The sequence below is a fragment of the Crocodylus porosus genome, unplaced genomic scaffold (genome assembly GCF_001723895.1).
Source record: "Crocodylus porosus isolate Cpor-Errol unplaced genomic scaffold, CroPor_comp1, whole genome shotgun sequence".
Lineage (NCBI taxonomy): Eukaryota > Metazoa > Chordata > Crocodylia > Crocodylidae > Crocodylus > Crocodylus porosus.
Window position 1 is genome coordinate 3,234,362 of NW_017728949.1, and position 15,466 is coordinate 3,249,827.

Consider the following 15,466-nt stretch of genomic DNA (forward strand, 5'->3'; position numbering starts at 1 on the left):
TATATATAAAATAGATATATGTATTTACCTCTTCATTATCATAGTTTTTCTTAAAGGATTATGTTCATTCTGAGAGAAAAAATTAACACTTATTATGCAATTTATCTCACTTTTTGGTCTAGAAAATGTCTTCAAGCACCATATTTAATAATTAATGTCCGTTCTCATTTTTTTCATTCTCTAAAGCTTTCACCCTTGAACTCTACAAGCAACAATTAACATTAATGAAGTTTTCATTCCATGGTGTTTGTTCCCAGAATCCTAAATTAACATGTTTATTCAGATTCTCTTTCTTCCTGTGTCCCTTGCTATTTAAGCATGATTATCTTTGTTCATATTCCAAGAATGACAAATATTGCCATTCAAACTCACACAAGTTAGTTAAACAATATAAAGCCAAAATCAGATAAAATAGACAAAGTTAATGTGTAAATATTTGTTTTCTCATCAGATTACTTAGTGTTTAACTTTGTGTGATAATTGCAGTGACTTTAAGGGAGGAGAGTCTGTGTGTGTGCGCACGCACATGTGTCTCTCTTAGTCATGATAAGATTTGTTTCTTACTCTGCAACTATTTATCCCAAGCCTGAGGGGCACCACTCCCATTCCAAGATGTCATAGTCACTGTCACTAGAAACTATTAAAAAGCCTTCTATGACCAGGTCACAAAATGCTTAGATGCAGGGGTAGCAGTGGACGTAGTCTTTCTGGACTTTAGGAAGACCTTCGACACTGTCTCTTACCCCATTCTCGTTAAGAAACTGGGGGAATGTGGTGTCGACATCTACATAGTCAAATGGGTCGCCAACAGGCTGGAGGTCCGCACCCAGAGAGTGGTGGTGGATGGGTCATTTTTGACTTGGAGGGATGTGGGCAGTGGTGTCCCCCAGGGCTCGGTCCTTGGGCCTACACTGTTCAACATCTTCACCAGTGACTTGGACAAGGAGGTAAAAAGCACCCTGTTCAAATTTGCTGACGACGCTAAGATGTGGGGGGATGTGGGCATGCTAGACAGGAGGAATAGGCTGCAATCGGACCTAGACAGGTTACAGGGGTGGGCGGATGAGAACAGGATGGGTTTCAACACTGACAAGTACAAGGTGATGCTCCGGGGGGAGGAAGAACCAGCACCATACCTACAGGCTGGGGCATTCCCTTCTCATCAGTGCAGAGGCAGAAAAGGATCTTGGAATCACTATTCATGACAAAATGAACATGGGCCGGCAGTGTGGGGACACGGTTAGGAAGGCCAACCGCACCTTGTCATGCATCCACCGATGCATCTCAAGCAGGTCCAAGGAGGTGACCCTCCCCCTCTCTGTGGCACTGGTCAGGCTGTAGCTGATGTATGGTGTCCAGTTCTGGGCACTGCACTCCAGGAGGGATGTGGACAACATGGAGACAGTCCAGAAGAGGGCCACTCGCATGACTGGGGGCAGCAGGGCAGACCCTACGAGGAGAGGCTAAGGGACCTGAACCTGTTGAGCCTCCACAAGAGAAGGCTGAGGGGGGATCTAGTGGCCTGTTACAAACTAGTCAGAGGGGACCAGCAGGCATTGGGGAAGTCCCTGTTTCCCCAAGTACTACCAGGAGTGACCAGGAATAACGGTCACAAGCTGGCAGAGGGTAAATTCAGATTAGACATTAGGAGGTGCTACTTCTCTGTCAGGGCAGCTAGGATCCGGAACCAACTTCCAAGCAAAATGGTGCTGGCTCCTATCCTAGGGGTCTTGAAGAGGAGTCTCGATGTACACCTTGCTGGGGTCGTTTGACCCCAGTACTTTTTCCTGCCATGGAAGGGGATCGGACTTGATGATCTGCTCGGGTCCCTTCTGACCCTACCAACTATGAAACTATGAAACCTCACGTCTTAAGTCACATTCCTGCCCACATGCATTTCTCTATAAAGACTGCTTGCCCTACCACTACAGAGGACTCATACAGATTTGTACCATATTTTCTTGCATACTACGTGCCCTATAGGACACACACTTTGTTTGTGGAAGGCAGAATATAGGGGGGAAAGATTTTTCTAAAGTTATGGCCTAAATATGACTCTTTCATGAAGAGGCTATGCTGTATGGCTGCCCTTTCTCTGGACAGCAAGCAAGCAGGGGCAGAGTCCAGTGTTATCCCTTTCAGCTTTCCAGATTAAGACACAAACCCAATTTTGGAGGGCTGATTTCTGGGCAAAAGGCATATGCTTGAAAGCAAATTTGCTCCCAACTGGAGCAATTGACACCAGGGATGTTTCTGCTCTGCTGCCCTGCTCTGTGCAATTGCAGCAACCAGGGGGATCTCCAGGCTCCCCCAGGTGCCAACCCGGGGCTGGCAGGGGAGAGGAGGTTAGTCCCAGTCCCCACGTGGGGAAAGACCTGTCCCAGAAGCTGGAACTGCTGCATCCCAACCATGTGGGGATCAGACCCAATCCCCATATGGCCAGGAGAGACATTCCCACCTGATGGGGACAGCCATATGGGGACTGGGAGTGTCTCATCCCCACGTGGCTGGGACAGGCATCCCTGCCTGGTGGGGTCACTGCCTGTCAGCCATGTGGGTATCCCTCCCAGTCCCCATGTAGCTATTCCCGACAGGTGGGGATGCCTCTCCACACCATATGGGGATCAGGACCTTACTGGTTCGTCACGATCTCCTTAGCAACTCAGCGGCTGAGGGGGATCTTGGAGTCATAGTTGACTCCAAAATGAACATAAACCGGCAGTGTAACAAAGCTATCAACAAGGCCAATTGCACCTTGTCGTGCATTAGCAGATGCATGACCAACAGATTGAGGGAGGTGATGCTCCCGCTCTATGCGGCGTTGGTCAGGCCACAGTTGGAATACTGCGTCCAGTTTTGGGCGCCGCACTTCAAGAGGGACTCAGAGAACCTGGAGAGGGTTCAGAGGAGGGCCACTCACATGATTAGTGGCTTCCGTGAAAGACCCTGCAAGGGGAGGTTGAGGGATCTGGATCTCTTCAGCCTTCACAAGAGATGGCTGAGGGGAGACCTTGTAGCTGCCTATAAGTTTATCAATGAGGACAACAGGGAATTGGAGATATGCTATTTACCAGAGCACCCCTAGGAGTAACTAGGAATAATGGGTGCAAACTAGTGGAGATTAAATTCAGGTTAGACATTAGGAAGACATTTTTTACAGTAAGGGTGGCCAGAATCTGGAATGGGCTTCCAAGAGAGGTGGTACTATCATCTAACTTGGAGGTCTTCAAGAGGAGGCTTGATAGATACCTAGCTGGGGTCATCTGACCTCGGTCCTCTTTCCTGCCAGGGGCAGGGTGTCAGACATGATGATCCTTTGTGGTCCCTTCCAACTACAATCTATGAATGAATCTCCACGTGGCTGCCAGGCATTATTATACCTTTTCTGCCCATGTGGAGATCAGGAGCCTGATACATTAAATGTGTCAGTATTTAGTCAGGAAAAATAGGGATTTGTTTATATATATAACACAAGTTTTGTGACAGATTGTCATGATCGGATGGTTTAAGATTAGCTGGGCTGCAGACTAGTCATAATCCAGGTACAAGTCTTCTTATTCCAAGTTGGGATAGAAAAATCTTTACGCAATAATTTTTTGAATTTCAAGAAGACTTCATTGCATCTTGCTGCAGCTTTCTTCCATTCACGCCCACAGATTTAGGATGAGAAGTTTTAAAAACAAGCAGAATACCTGAAGTCGTGGAAGAACCAGTTGGCTCCCATGACACAAAAATATACACATTATTGATCTATAAGAATATCAAGGATTTCCCTCCCATAAAATAGAAACTCTTGATATTTACTGTTACAGGACAAGCACGTATATAGTCATATTGGGTATTACAGCAAAACTGTGTGCAGTATTTTTAGCATTTATCCTCTGGAGGGAGATGTCAAGGTTACTAGAATAGTCCTTCGAACTGGTAAAATGTTTATAATGAGAACAGAGGGTACTTTTTGTATGATGATCATTTATGTTGGGACATTGTGGAAAGTATAAACACTTGAAAAGGAACAAAACTATACATGAAGTTATTTGCATTTATTACTATTAAAAAACCCTCCACCTTCTTGTTTAGAATTCAGGTAGAAAAAAGACAGACAGTTTCAGTATGTTACTTGAAGAGCTACATGTCTATGCAAACTATTTACTAGTAAAACAGCAAACACTGTAGGTAACTTTATATGTGTTTTACACGTTATTTCTGGAATTTCAAAATGGCCCTTCAAGATCACCACACCAGATGCCATAGATGAGGTTAAACAAGAAGATGAGAAGTGAGGAGTTCTCAGCAGAAAAGGAAAGAGGGTCAGCTCCTGACAATGGAATGCCACATGCAAATTTAGTCCTCTACATTTCTAGGACATTTCTGCAAGATACTATGATTGTGATGCTACCATTTGTGCAGCAGTCTTTTAACAGTAGACTCTACCTATCTAAGTACCTGTACCCAGGAACTGACAGGAGTCAGAACAGGAGACAGCTGCTTTCTCTTACCTGATAATCAGATGCTTTGAATCTGCCTCCCAAATGACACTGACCCAACAAAGGATAAAAATGCCACCGCATTATGTTGCTCAAACAAATACACAAAGGAGAGCAAGAGATCAAAATTACAGACTCCACGGACTTCTGATATGTAGCTTTTAATCTACCGGTGCTGGATTAGCTTTCCAGTATCTAGATATTTGTGCCATTGGATCACCTTTACAATTGACTCTATTAGAAATAGTTTTTAAAAAAGGACTACAGGACTGAATATGTATGGGCCCCACATCATCTTTACATCACTAAATGGTTCAGGCTGATATACAGTTGCAGCATATGATGAGATGTGGGCTGCTCATGCTGTACCGTTTTCATAGTGAGGAAACTGGACTTCAGAGCTGTCAATCTAGGACAATAAATACACTCTAAAAACTGAAAGACAAATATATCCTGACCAAGATTCTGTCATTTTCATTGCAGGGGACTGTGGATTATCCCTTGAAGCAGGAACCAATCTTTACACAAATCCCCATGAAACCTCCTTGACTCAAGAGAGGAGTGATAAGGTGCGATCCATGATACTGTTATACAAATTTATACCAAGGCAGGATGAAGTACACAAAATATTTGTTTTGGCTAAACATAAGCTCATTCAGAGAGTAGAGTATTAGATTATATTTTCCTAGAATCTCTTAGTGATTTTTCTTTATGATTTGTACAGCTTTCCTATTGAAGGTACTGTACAATTTATCAAAGGGTTCACCTTCTTTTGACATACCCTACACCGGCCACCACTGGGACCAGGACTATGCTGAACCAATTGTCTTATCTAATGAAACATTTTTTTCTTAATAAATTTGAGGAATTATATTTAAGATCAATTATTTGGGAAAAATATATTAATTAGAAAAGCTGTAAATGTCATAAGAAAAAATGGAAACACAGTAAGATTCGCTTGGTGTTTTAAGTAGGTATTTAAAGGTAATGAAATTCCCATTGCCTTAGGCAAGTTAAAAAAACTATAGAGACCATAGGGGAGGATAGGGAACTCTAGATCATTCCAGTAAGAGTACTTGCTCACTTTGCATTAGTTTCCCTTTCCATTTCAACAGAAAAAAAAAACCATTTTTATATATTAAGTTTTAAACAATCATCAGATGTACCTCATTGTTACTGTAGGCTTTTTCTGATCCATCAGTCATCTGAATTATCATGTAAAGGTAGGCTATCACTAGTAGGGCTGACAAGGTTCTCTGGGTAAATCTGATATCTTTTATTAGAACTATTCAAAAAGTTGGAAAAATTCTTCTTTGCAAGCTTTCAGGTACAAAATACTCTTCATCAGGCTGATGAAGCATCTGCAGTTGGTGTGTGCTCTTCCTGGATGGAATGAATAGTAAAGAAGCCAGAGGCTGATAAGCATGCAAGAAAGCCAGTCAGTGAAGATGTAAATTGAGGAGTCAGTGGGTAAAAGACTGGTTGGGGTGTGGGGTGTGGAAGGAGAATGAATGTAGCTGGTAAATAGTGAAGACGTACCTGGAGAGTCAGATGTTAGGCAGGTTGTAATGTGTCATAAATCCAATGTCTTTATTTAGTCCATTATTTTTTGTATCCAGTAGGTTGATGAAGTGACGTTTGTAGGCTCATCTGTGAAAGGTGTTTTGTAAATTCCCTTTGAGGACTGGAACCGAGAGATTGGAGAGAGAGTGGTTTTCTTGTAAGAAATGTGCCCCCACTGGTAATTAGATATTCTTGTCTTTGATGGATTTCTGGTGTGTATTCATTCTGATACGCAGTTGTTGTTTGGTCTCTTACATATTTTCCATCAGGGCATTTAGTGCACTGGATGAGATATATAACATTTCTGGAGGTGCAGCTGTAAGATCCAGGAATGGGGTGGTTCTGTTATGGGGTGTAGTAATTGGTGGGGTTTGGGGGTGGAGATATGTTGGCAAGTTTAACATTTCTTGTCAGGGCAGGGACTGGATCCATCCAGTCTGTTTTGGGCCATGGGAAGTTTGCTTATGGTGATGAAGTTAGCCTCTTTCAGGGAGCGGGGTGGGGGAGTCAAGGCCAGCACTGCTGATCTCGTCTCCCCCATCCTCTGTCCAGCCCTTGGCGTAGCTTCAAAATCATGGCGGTGCTCCCCCAAGCTTGGAGCACTCTGATTGGCTGTTTCCGTCAGCCAGTCAGAGTACAACTGAAGTGCTACAGACAGACAGACTTAGGTTCTTATAATACTAGAAGTATAACAACTGGTTATACAACCAATTGACACAGATCCAGTTCATAATTGAGCTACCAGATTCCCCTAAACACATCCTCTGATGCAGAGGATGTTTGGGGTATGGGATGTTTGGGGTATGCAAACAACCAGTTGTGAACTGGATCCATGCCCATCCTCATTTGCAAAGGCCAGCCAGGGGAGATGGGTCCCTGATGGTGGAGGTTGTCAGGGGAGCAGATGTTAAATTAGGAACTGTCTGGATCCTCCTCTTGATGCTGAATCCCCAACCAACTATCACTCTATTTCCAACCTCTTCCCTTTCTTGGGCAAGATCACTGAATGAGTGGTCATCCAACAGCTCCAAGGACACCTGGATGCTATTGGATACCTGGACCCCTGTCCATCTGGCTTTCATCATAGGCATAGCATGGAGACAGCACTTTTGGCTTTGATCAACAATCTTCACTTGGAGATAAACAGAAGAAAGTTTGCCCTGTTGATTTTACTAGATGTTTCAGCATCTTTGTTTACAGTTGATCATGAGATGTCGATAAAAGTATTTACCTGACCTGGTAAGGATTTGTGGAACTGCTCTAAATTGTTTCTACTCTTTCCTATCAGGGAGATGCTAGAAGGTATTGATGACTGAGTGCTTGTCTCCCCCTTAGGTCTTCTCCTGTGGAATCCCCAAGGGCTCCATCTTGTCACCACTAATGTTCAACATTTATGTGAGGCCACTAGGTAAGGTCATGCAGAGATTGGATTGAGATGTTATCAGTAGGCTAATGACACTCGTCTCTGTCCTTCTTTCTGCTCTGACCTGGGCCACACAATCCCAGTCCTTTCTCAGTGCCTGCTGCAGTTAAGGATTGGATGTGGGTGAACCGACTGAAGCTAAATCCAGACAAGACAAAGGTGATGGTGGTGAGCAGACCACTTGACCTAGAGAAGGGGATTGAGATACCTGTTGGTGACATAGTTTAGCCTCCACTTGGCACTCAGGTTCACAGCTTTGCAGTGTTCCTGAATCCTCTGATGCATCTGGATCTTCAGGTGGTAGTGGAGTACCTTTCACCAGTATTATGTGGTGAGACGGCTATTACCTTAACCTTTAGATTTGGATCTGGTTACCATCATCCGTGCTTTCATAACCTCAAGTCTAGCTCCTGCAATGCGTTTGATGTGGGGCTGCTCCTGATGTCCTTCTGGAATCTGTAGGTCATGCAGAATGCAGAAACCTACCTTCTGACAGGGATAGGTCACCAGGAGCACCTAACTCTCATGCTCCAAAGTCTGCACTAGGTTCCAGTAGTTTTTCAGATGCAATTCACAAAGTTGGTTTTGATATATAAGGCCCTAAATACCTAAGGGACTGCCTTCTCCCTAATAGGATCATAGGAAAGTAGGGTTGGAAGGGACCTCACAAAGTTATCTAAACCAGCCTCCTGCTCAAGGCAGGATCATCCCTGGCTAAACCAGCCCAGTCAAGTGTCTGTTTAACCTGCTTTTGAAAACTTCCAAAGATGCATATTCCACATCTTCTCTAGGTAGCCTGTTCTAATGCTTGAGCACCCTCACGGTCACAAAGTTCTTCCAATCTAAATTTCTTCTCCTGCAGTTTGAGCCCATGGTTACCAGTCTGGTCCCTATGGCCATAGAGAAAAGGGTATCTCCATCCTCTTAATAATTGCCCTTCTGGTTTTTGAAGACTGTTATCAAATCCCCTCTCAGTCTTCTCTTCTCCAAACTAAATAACCCTAGTTCTTCCAACCTCTCCTCACAAAGCTTGTTCCCAAGACCTTTAATTATTTTTGTTACTCCCCACTGGACTCTTTCCAGTCTATCCACATCTGTCTTGAAATGTGGGGCCCAAAATTTGACAGAGTACTCCAGGTGAAGGCTAATCAGTTCTGAATAGAGAAGGATCATTTCCCTTGATTTGCAAGTGACAATCCTATTAATATAACCCAGTATGCTGTTGGCCTTTTTTGCCACAAGAGCACATGGTTGGCTCTTATTCAGTTTATGGTCCACTGTAACTCCTAGGTCTTTGTAGTATTGCAGCCTAGCCATTCATTCCCTACTCTGTATTTGTGCATGCAGTTATTCCATCCCAAATTCAGGACTTTGGACTTGTCCTTGTTGAATCTAATCTGGTTGATTGTGAACCGTTTGTCCTATCTGTTCAGGTCATTCTGGATCCTAGCCCTACCTTCCAGAGCATCTGCAACTCCACCCAATGTGGTGTCATCTGTAAAGTTGTTAAGCATGCATTCAATTCTTTTGTCCAAATCATTAATGAAGATATTATTAAACAATACCAGACCTAAGACAAACCCCTGGGGAACCTCACTTGATACCTCCTCCCAGCTGGACATAGTGCCATTGAGCATAATAAAATAACCAGTTGTTTATCCACCTCACAATACTTTCATCTTGTCTGTATTTCCTTGGCTTGTTAATGAGAATATTGTGGCAGACAGTGTTAAAGCCTTGCAAAAATCAAGGTATATCACATTTACTGCTCTTACACCATTCACAGACCCTTATCATAGAAGAAAATCATGTTGGTCAGGCCTGACTTGCCCTTGATTAATCCATGCTCGCTGTTCCTAATCACCTTATTGTCCTCTAGGTGCTTCACAATAGATTCTTTGAGGATCTGCTACATAATCTTTCCAGATATTGAGTTCAGGCTGACTGCGCTTTTATTCCCTGGATCTTTCTTCTTCCCTTTCTTAATGATGGGCACTATATCTGCCCTTTTCCAATAATCTGAGACCTCACCCAACTTCCATGAGTTCTCAAAGAGGATAGCCAGGATAGCCAATGGCTCAGAAATGACCTCAGTCAATTCTTTCAGTAACTCAGGATCTGTTGACTTGAAAGCATCTAAGTTATCTCTCATGTGTTCTTCCATTACTCTAGACTATTTATCTCCTTCCCTTTCTTTGCTGCAAATGGCACTTGTCATATGGTAGCTGACTTTATTCATGAAGTCTGAAGTAAGAAAGACTTTAAACACTTCAGCTTTCTCTGCATTATGCATAATTAGATTACCTTCTGCATTCCATAAGGGACCTATGGTTTCTTTGGCCTTCCTCTTCCTTCTGGCATACTTGTAGAATTCCTTTTTATTGCCTGTTGTGTCCCTTGCTAGTAGCCTTTCAAATCATGCCTTGGCCTTTCTAATTTTCTCTTTGTACACCCTTGTGATGCTCTTATACTCTTCCTTAGTACTATGATTAAGTTTCCACTTTTTTGTAGGATACCTTTTTTGAGTTTTAGTTCATTGAAGAAATTGTTGTGTAGCCAATCCTGTCAATCCTGTTGTCTTATTGTGCCCCATCCAAATCCCTAAGGTCAGCCAAGAACAACTTCCTGTAAGTACCAAGAGTCCACCAAAACTTGGGAAATCATTGGTGAAAACATGTGAGAGACTGTTTTCAGCAGTCAGTCCTCAGCTTTGGAACTCCCTTCTTCTTGAGACCCCCCATCTTCTGGAAATGCTGCAAGACCTTTCAATTTGGGCAGCATTTAGCAAGCTAAGCTGTAATATCATTTAAAGAGTTTTTGTTTCATACCTTATCTGCTTGTTTATATAAATTAGTTTGTCTCTCATAGTAAGCTGTCCAGGGCCTTTGTTGGAAAGTATGCCATCTAAAAAAAACCCAAAACAACTGACTAGGTGAAACTGAGGTCCAGAGGTTATACCTTGTTCTTCAGAAACAGGACAATCTAGTCCTTCAGTTCTGATCGCCACAATTTTTTTTTAAAGGCTGCATGCCCTTTTAATGCACCTTGAAGAAACCTTGTTTTCAGAGGCCAGGTGATCAAGATGTTTTAGGATAGTCTGGCAACCAGAAGGGAAATTATGCTGGACTTCCCAAACAGTTAGTCATTTCTGAAAATTTTGAATCTATCTTTTTAGTAGTCAGCTAAGATTAGACAACTATTATTTAGTCTCATGGATTCAGAGGCATCTGGATGTGATATATAAAACCAAAAATCAATTCTTGAAAGTCTCAAATAAGCAGTTAATTCTACAGCTGGAAAACATTTTTTTCCACGGGAAGGTATTGACTCCATAAATTCTATCAAAGGCCAAGCCCTTACTGTCTCTTAAAGACAAAGGCAGTGTTAAAAAGTTCATTGACTGGACAGGTAAATACAAGAGATAAACTAATAAAAGGTATGGGAAAGAACAATTGCATGGCTAAATCTAAAGCAATCTCACAGATCTACTTTATTCAAGTAACACAATGGAAAGTTTCCATGATAACAGAGAAATTAAGCTGTGTGCTCCTGAAAATGAGTTCTAGCATGGTACCACCAGCTAGAACTTGTATTAAACAAGTTCTCATAAGTCTATGCCAATCCAACTCAATTCTAATGTGCAACAGTTCTGGCCCTGTTTTGACTAAAGGCTGCCAGTCAGCTTGAATAAACAGTGCATCCAGATTGTGTGGTAGTTTTATATTTAAATGCTTTTAAAAACACTGTGATAAATAGTGTTGATTGTTATGTGAAGCATCACTTGGCAAAGAAATTACTTTTCTGCAAGTTAGTACCCATGCTACATTCACAGCACTTCATAAAACACAAAATAAAAAACATCAATTCAGGATTGAAAAAGTGTGCATATAACAATGGTGAAGAGTAACAAAAGTATGGATAAACAAAAGTATGTCCATAACAAAAAGTGTGGCTATGAAGAGGCCTGAACCTTTTTATGTCTTTTTCTACATTAGAGAAATTCAGCACACTGAGTGTGTCCTTCAGCCCAGTTATAACAGACTGCCTGAAGTATCACACAAAGGCTTTCAAAATTCCCAGAATCTACTACTTCTGGAAGCTATGCCAGGATCCGTGGGATAAACATCCTATCCTTTAGACCAGTGGTCTCCAAACTTTTTTTGATCCTACACCCCTATCAGTAAAAAATTTTTGAGCATGCACCCCCAATATATGTATATTTATATAAATATAAATAGACGTTGTAACATTTTCTTCCCGCACCCCAATGGATCATCTTGCACACCCCCTGGGGTGCGCGTACCCCACTTTGGAGACCAATACAGCTACAACCTGGATACCTATTAACTTCAGAACAGTTTTGCAATGTAGAGCTTGAGTGGACTGTCCCAAACACACCCCAAAAGTAGGAATGAATTGGGAGCTTAAAGTGTCTTCCATAAAGACATCTGTCCCAAGTTTGATTTGATTGATTTCATGTTGGTCCCATTTAAAAGCTGGTAATAAGTTATATTCATTCATATAATTCTTATCACTGGATGGAAGGGCTATTATTGGTATGGGTGCCCAAGGTATTGTCTGCCTATAATGGGAAAACAGTCTCACAGTAACAAAGGCATGTCAGGAAAACAGGCCATTTGCTAGGGAAACTCCAGGTGCTCCAGGAAGGAAAGGGCTTTTTAGAGAATTCTGAGACTTTCCAAAAAAGTGAACAAGGTTTGCTGGGGGATAGGGGAGAAAGGAAGCTATCTGGGAGGTGTTTAGGAGCTTTCAGTGAGCTAGTGGTTGTCTTTGGATGATTCCAGGCCTTAGACTGATTCCAGATCCTCAGCAATCAGGGCTGGCAGGATCAACAGAAAGTCTGATCTCTAGAAATACTGGCAGGACTCCCAGAAGAATTAGGTTGTAATCAAATGAAAGGGCAAGTAATTGTCTTTTTGCTCTGTCTTCAAGCAATGTGGTCAACTTTTCATATACAATTATTTTCTATGCAATGATTCTTTTTCTTATTCTGTTACCTTAATGATTACCTATGGTAAAGTGTGATCTTGGGGGAAGTGAAGGCTAGTCCCTTCTACAGAAGTGAGGGAAGTACATTTTTTTCACAACCCAAGGGAATTCTTATCTCACCCAGGAGCTGGCAAAGATTTCCTTGCTGCAGCTGTGGGGCCTGGTGTAAGGGCAAATATTGGTCTGTCCCTTGGGACAAGCAGCAGGACAGCAGGGAAAAACTTGGGGTCCAGGGGATACCCCATGGTTGGGTCTGTGACATGAAGGTAAGACAAAATAGTAACTGGGTTTTTCTATTCATGCATTGTTTAAAGTAGACACATTGCACCTTTGGTTTACAATTATGCAACTCTGCCCATCCAATTCTCCAGCATAAACAAGCTATGCATCCCCTTCAGAGGTTAACATGTAGAGTATAATTTGCAGTCCTGGGAATTATCATTCAAAAGTCTAAAAGTGATTTACAAAGATTGCTTATGACATCACCAGTGATAAAAGGCAGAACATATGGGGATTCCCTTACCCATGACTGAAACATAGCTACCTCTGCTCCAAAACGCAGCAAAAAGCAGTTTTAGCTATTTTAAAACTACACTCAGGAGTTTACATTTAATATTTTCAGTTATGAAAACTATTTTTGGAATATTTGCAATATCAGATCATATTTGTTGTAGGGCATACCTCTGAAATTCTTCATTTTATCTACGTAGAAAACTGCACAGTCCTTGGAGGCAGCTATCCTGAAGAACAGAGAGCCTCAGAGTTTTATAAACAAAAAGCTGGTATGTTAAAACAGGAAAAAGGTTTCCATGTCTAATGTCTGATATGCTATTACTGATATTACTTAACATGGTATTAAAAAAAATAATATTTTAGTTGTACAGTTGTGCAAAAAAATCTTCTAGGCTATTTAACTTCTTGGTAAAAAGTTCAAGGGCAGAATCCAACAGAGGAATACAAACAAATTTGACTTTTCAAAATAATTTTTCAGACCTTACTGAAAATATTTACATATTTAAGGGAGTTTGTGGGGTGGTTACCAGAAACCCTAATTGTAAATCATGCCTGAGCTTTGTAATCCAGAAAGTAAGAGGCTTAGTTGATGAGAATTAGTGTAAATCAGGGGCACTCAACCACTGGTCTGAAGGTGAAATGTTGTTCACGGTGCTATCTTGTTTGGGCAAAAAGGTTGGGCACCACTGGAGTAGATCAACTGATTAACCAAGTTACAACACCCAGCGTTCAGCAACCTACGGTCCATGGGCCAAACTCAGTCCTGGAGCCATTTTATCTGGCCTGCAGAGCAAGGGGTCCTCTGCAACATTTTGGCAGTTGAGGGCTTGCATGGCATTTCAGTAGTGGAGGGCTTCACCCACAGGATTGGCCAGGAAGCCGTGAGGAGCAGTGGCAATAGCACTGGAGGGGGGAGCAGTGATTATAGCTGCATCAGTGGCAGCATGAGCCAGGTTGGAAGTGGCCTATGCTCCAAGATAAGCTCTGTCAAATAACCTCAAAATGTTGCCAACCATTGCCTTTTGTTGGACAAAACTACTCAGAGATTTTAGGTCACAGAACTCTTGGGCCATGTCCAGACTGCAAACTTCCCATGCCCAGAAGTGGCACCCTCAAATACACCATGTTGCTTTACATGAACCAGCTCTCCAACTGAAAGGAGTGTGACCAAGTCTGTGCTGTACTGTGGATGATCTAATGGTTCGGTCACTAAGCAACACAAATTAGGTTCCCTATAAGCTTTGTTTTCCTCAGAAGACTGACATCTAAAAACACTTCCTGTTGGGCATCCTAAGTTACTAGTCACAGCTAATAGTAGTCAGAATTGCAAGCTTTTACACCAGGGTTAATTTGGCCCATTGTTTTATATTTTAAGTAGAACACCCAATAGTAATAGTTTGCTGTGATGTCTAATTGACAAGACAGGACAGTCCCTCAGTTTTAATAGAAAACTTTAGAGCCATCTACATTTTAATATGTACATGCTTATGGAAGAAGGGAGGGGATGATTCTAACAGTTACCATTTGTAAAGGGATAGTACAGGTTCCCCTCGCTTTATTTGGGTTCTGTATGTGCAAATTCGCTCTTATGCAATGACCCTTTTATACCAAAAATTCATTATATGTGAGGTAAATTTACTTTTATGTGATCGGTGTGGTGGAAGCCCGCAGTCAGTTGCTTTGTGCAGTGCACTGTAGGAGTGATGCACACCAAAATATAATCTCCTGTGCAGACCTGTGCTCCTTGCTCATTGTCTATAACATGTGTTTCTGTAGTTTCCATCCCACTAGCTTATCTCCTACCCCTCTCCCTGGTCCATTAATGAAGCACAAGAGAACTTTGCTCACACTGGAGACACAAAAGTGGAGATTTTGAACCATGCAGAAGATGGTGAGCAGCCCTCTGCACTGGGTCATGCATTCAACCTGGGTGAGTCAACCATATGTGCCATCAAGGAGAATGCTGACAACATAAGGAGTTCTGTGATGCATTCTACACCACTTGCTGCCAAGATAGCAATGAAAATAAGAAACCCACTGCGGGAGAAGATGTTGGGGGTGTGGGTGGAAGATCAGACCCAGAGGAAGATGAATCTTTCCTCTGCTGCAATAAGGTGTAAGGTCTTCCAAATTTACGGCTGTCTGCTTCAAGAGGATGGTGGCCCTGAAGAGCCCTTCATGGCTAGTAAGGGCTGGTTTGACAAGTCCCTTCAGCATAAGACCATTCACAATGTTAAGATGATTGGGGAAATTGCAAGTGCTGATCATGAAGCTGTTGTAAAGCTTCCTGAGGTGCTTCAAGCAATCATAGCTGCTGTGGGTCACAGTCCTAAGCAAGTTTTCATTGCAGATGAGATGGAGCACAGATACTATCTCATAGATTTCATAGATTTCATAGACATCAGGGCTGGAAGGGACCTCGGGAGATCATCGAGTCCAGCCCCCTGCCCAAAGGGCAGGAAGTCAGCTG

At 42.3% G+C, this 15,466-nt stretch overlaps 1 protein-coding gene across 6 annotated transcripts in view; it reads left to right on the top strand.

Annotated features, from left to right (window-relative positions):
- Nucleotides 1–15,466, top strand: part of KIAA2012 (KIAA2012 ortholog) — a 102,777-nt gene that overhangs the window by 47,992 nt on the left and 39,319 nt on the right. For 3 of the 6 annotated variants that reach the window (XM_019554519.1, XM_019554520.1, XM_019554522.1), the window contains exons 12-13: nt 4,971–5,056; nt 13,194–13,265. In XM_019554519.1, coding sequence (XP_019410064.1) covers nt 4,971–5,056; nt 13,194–13,265 — 158 coding nt within the window. The remainder of the gene's footprint in view (nt 1–4,970; nt 5,057–13,193; nt 13,266–15,466) is intronic. The other 3 variants (XM_019554521.1, XM_019554523.1, XM_019554524.1) reach the window with 1 other exon arrangement.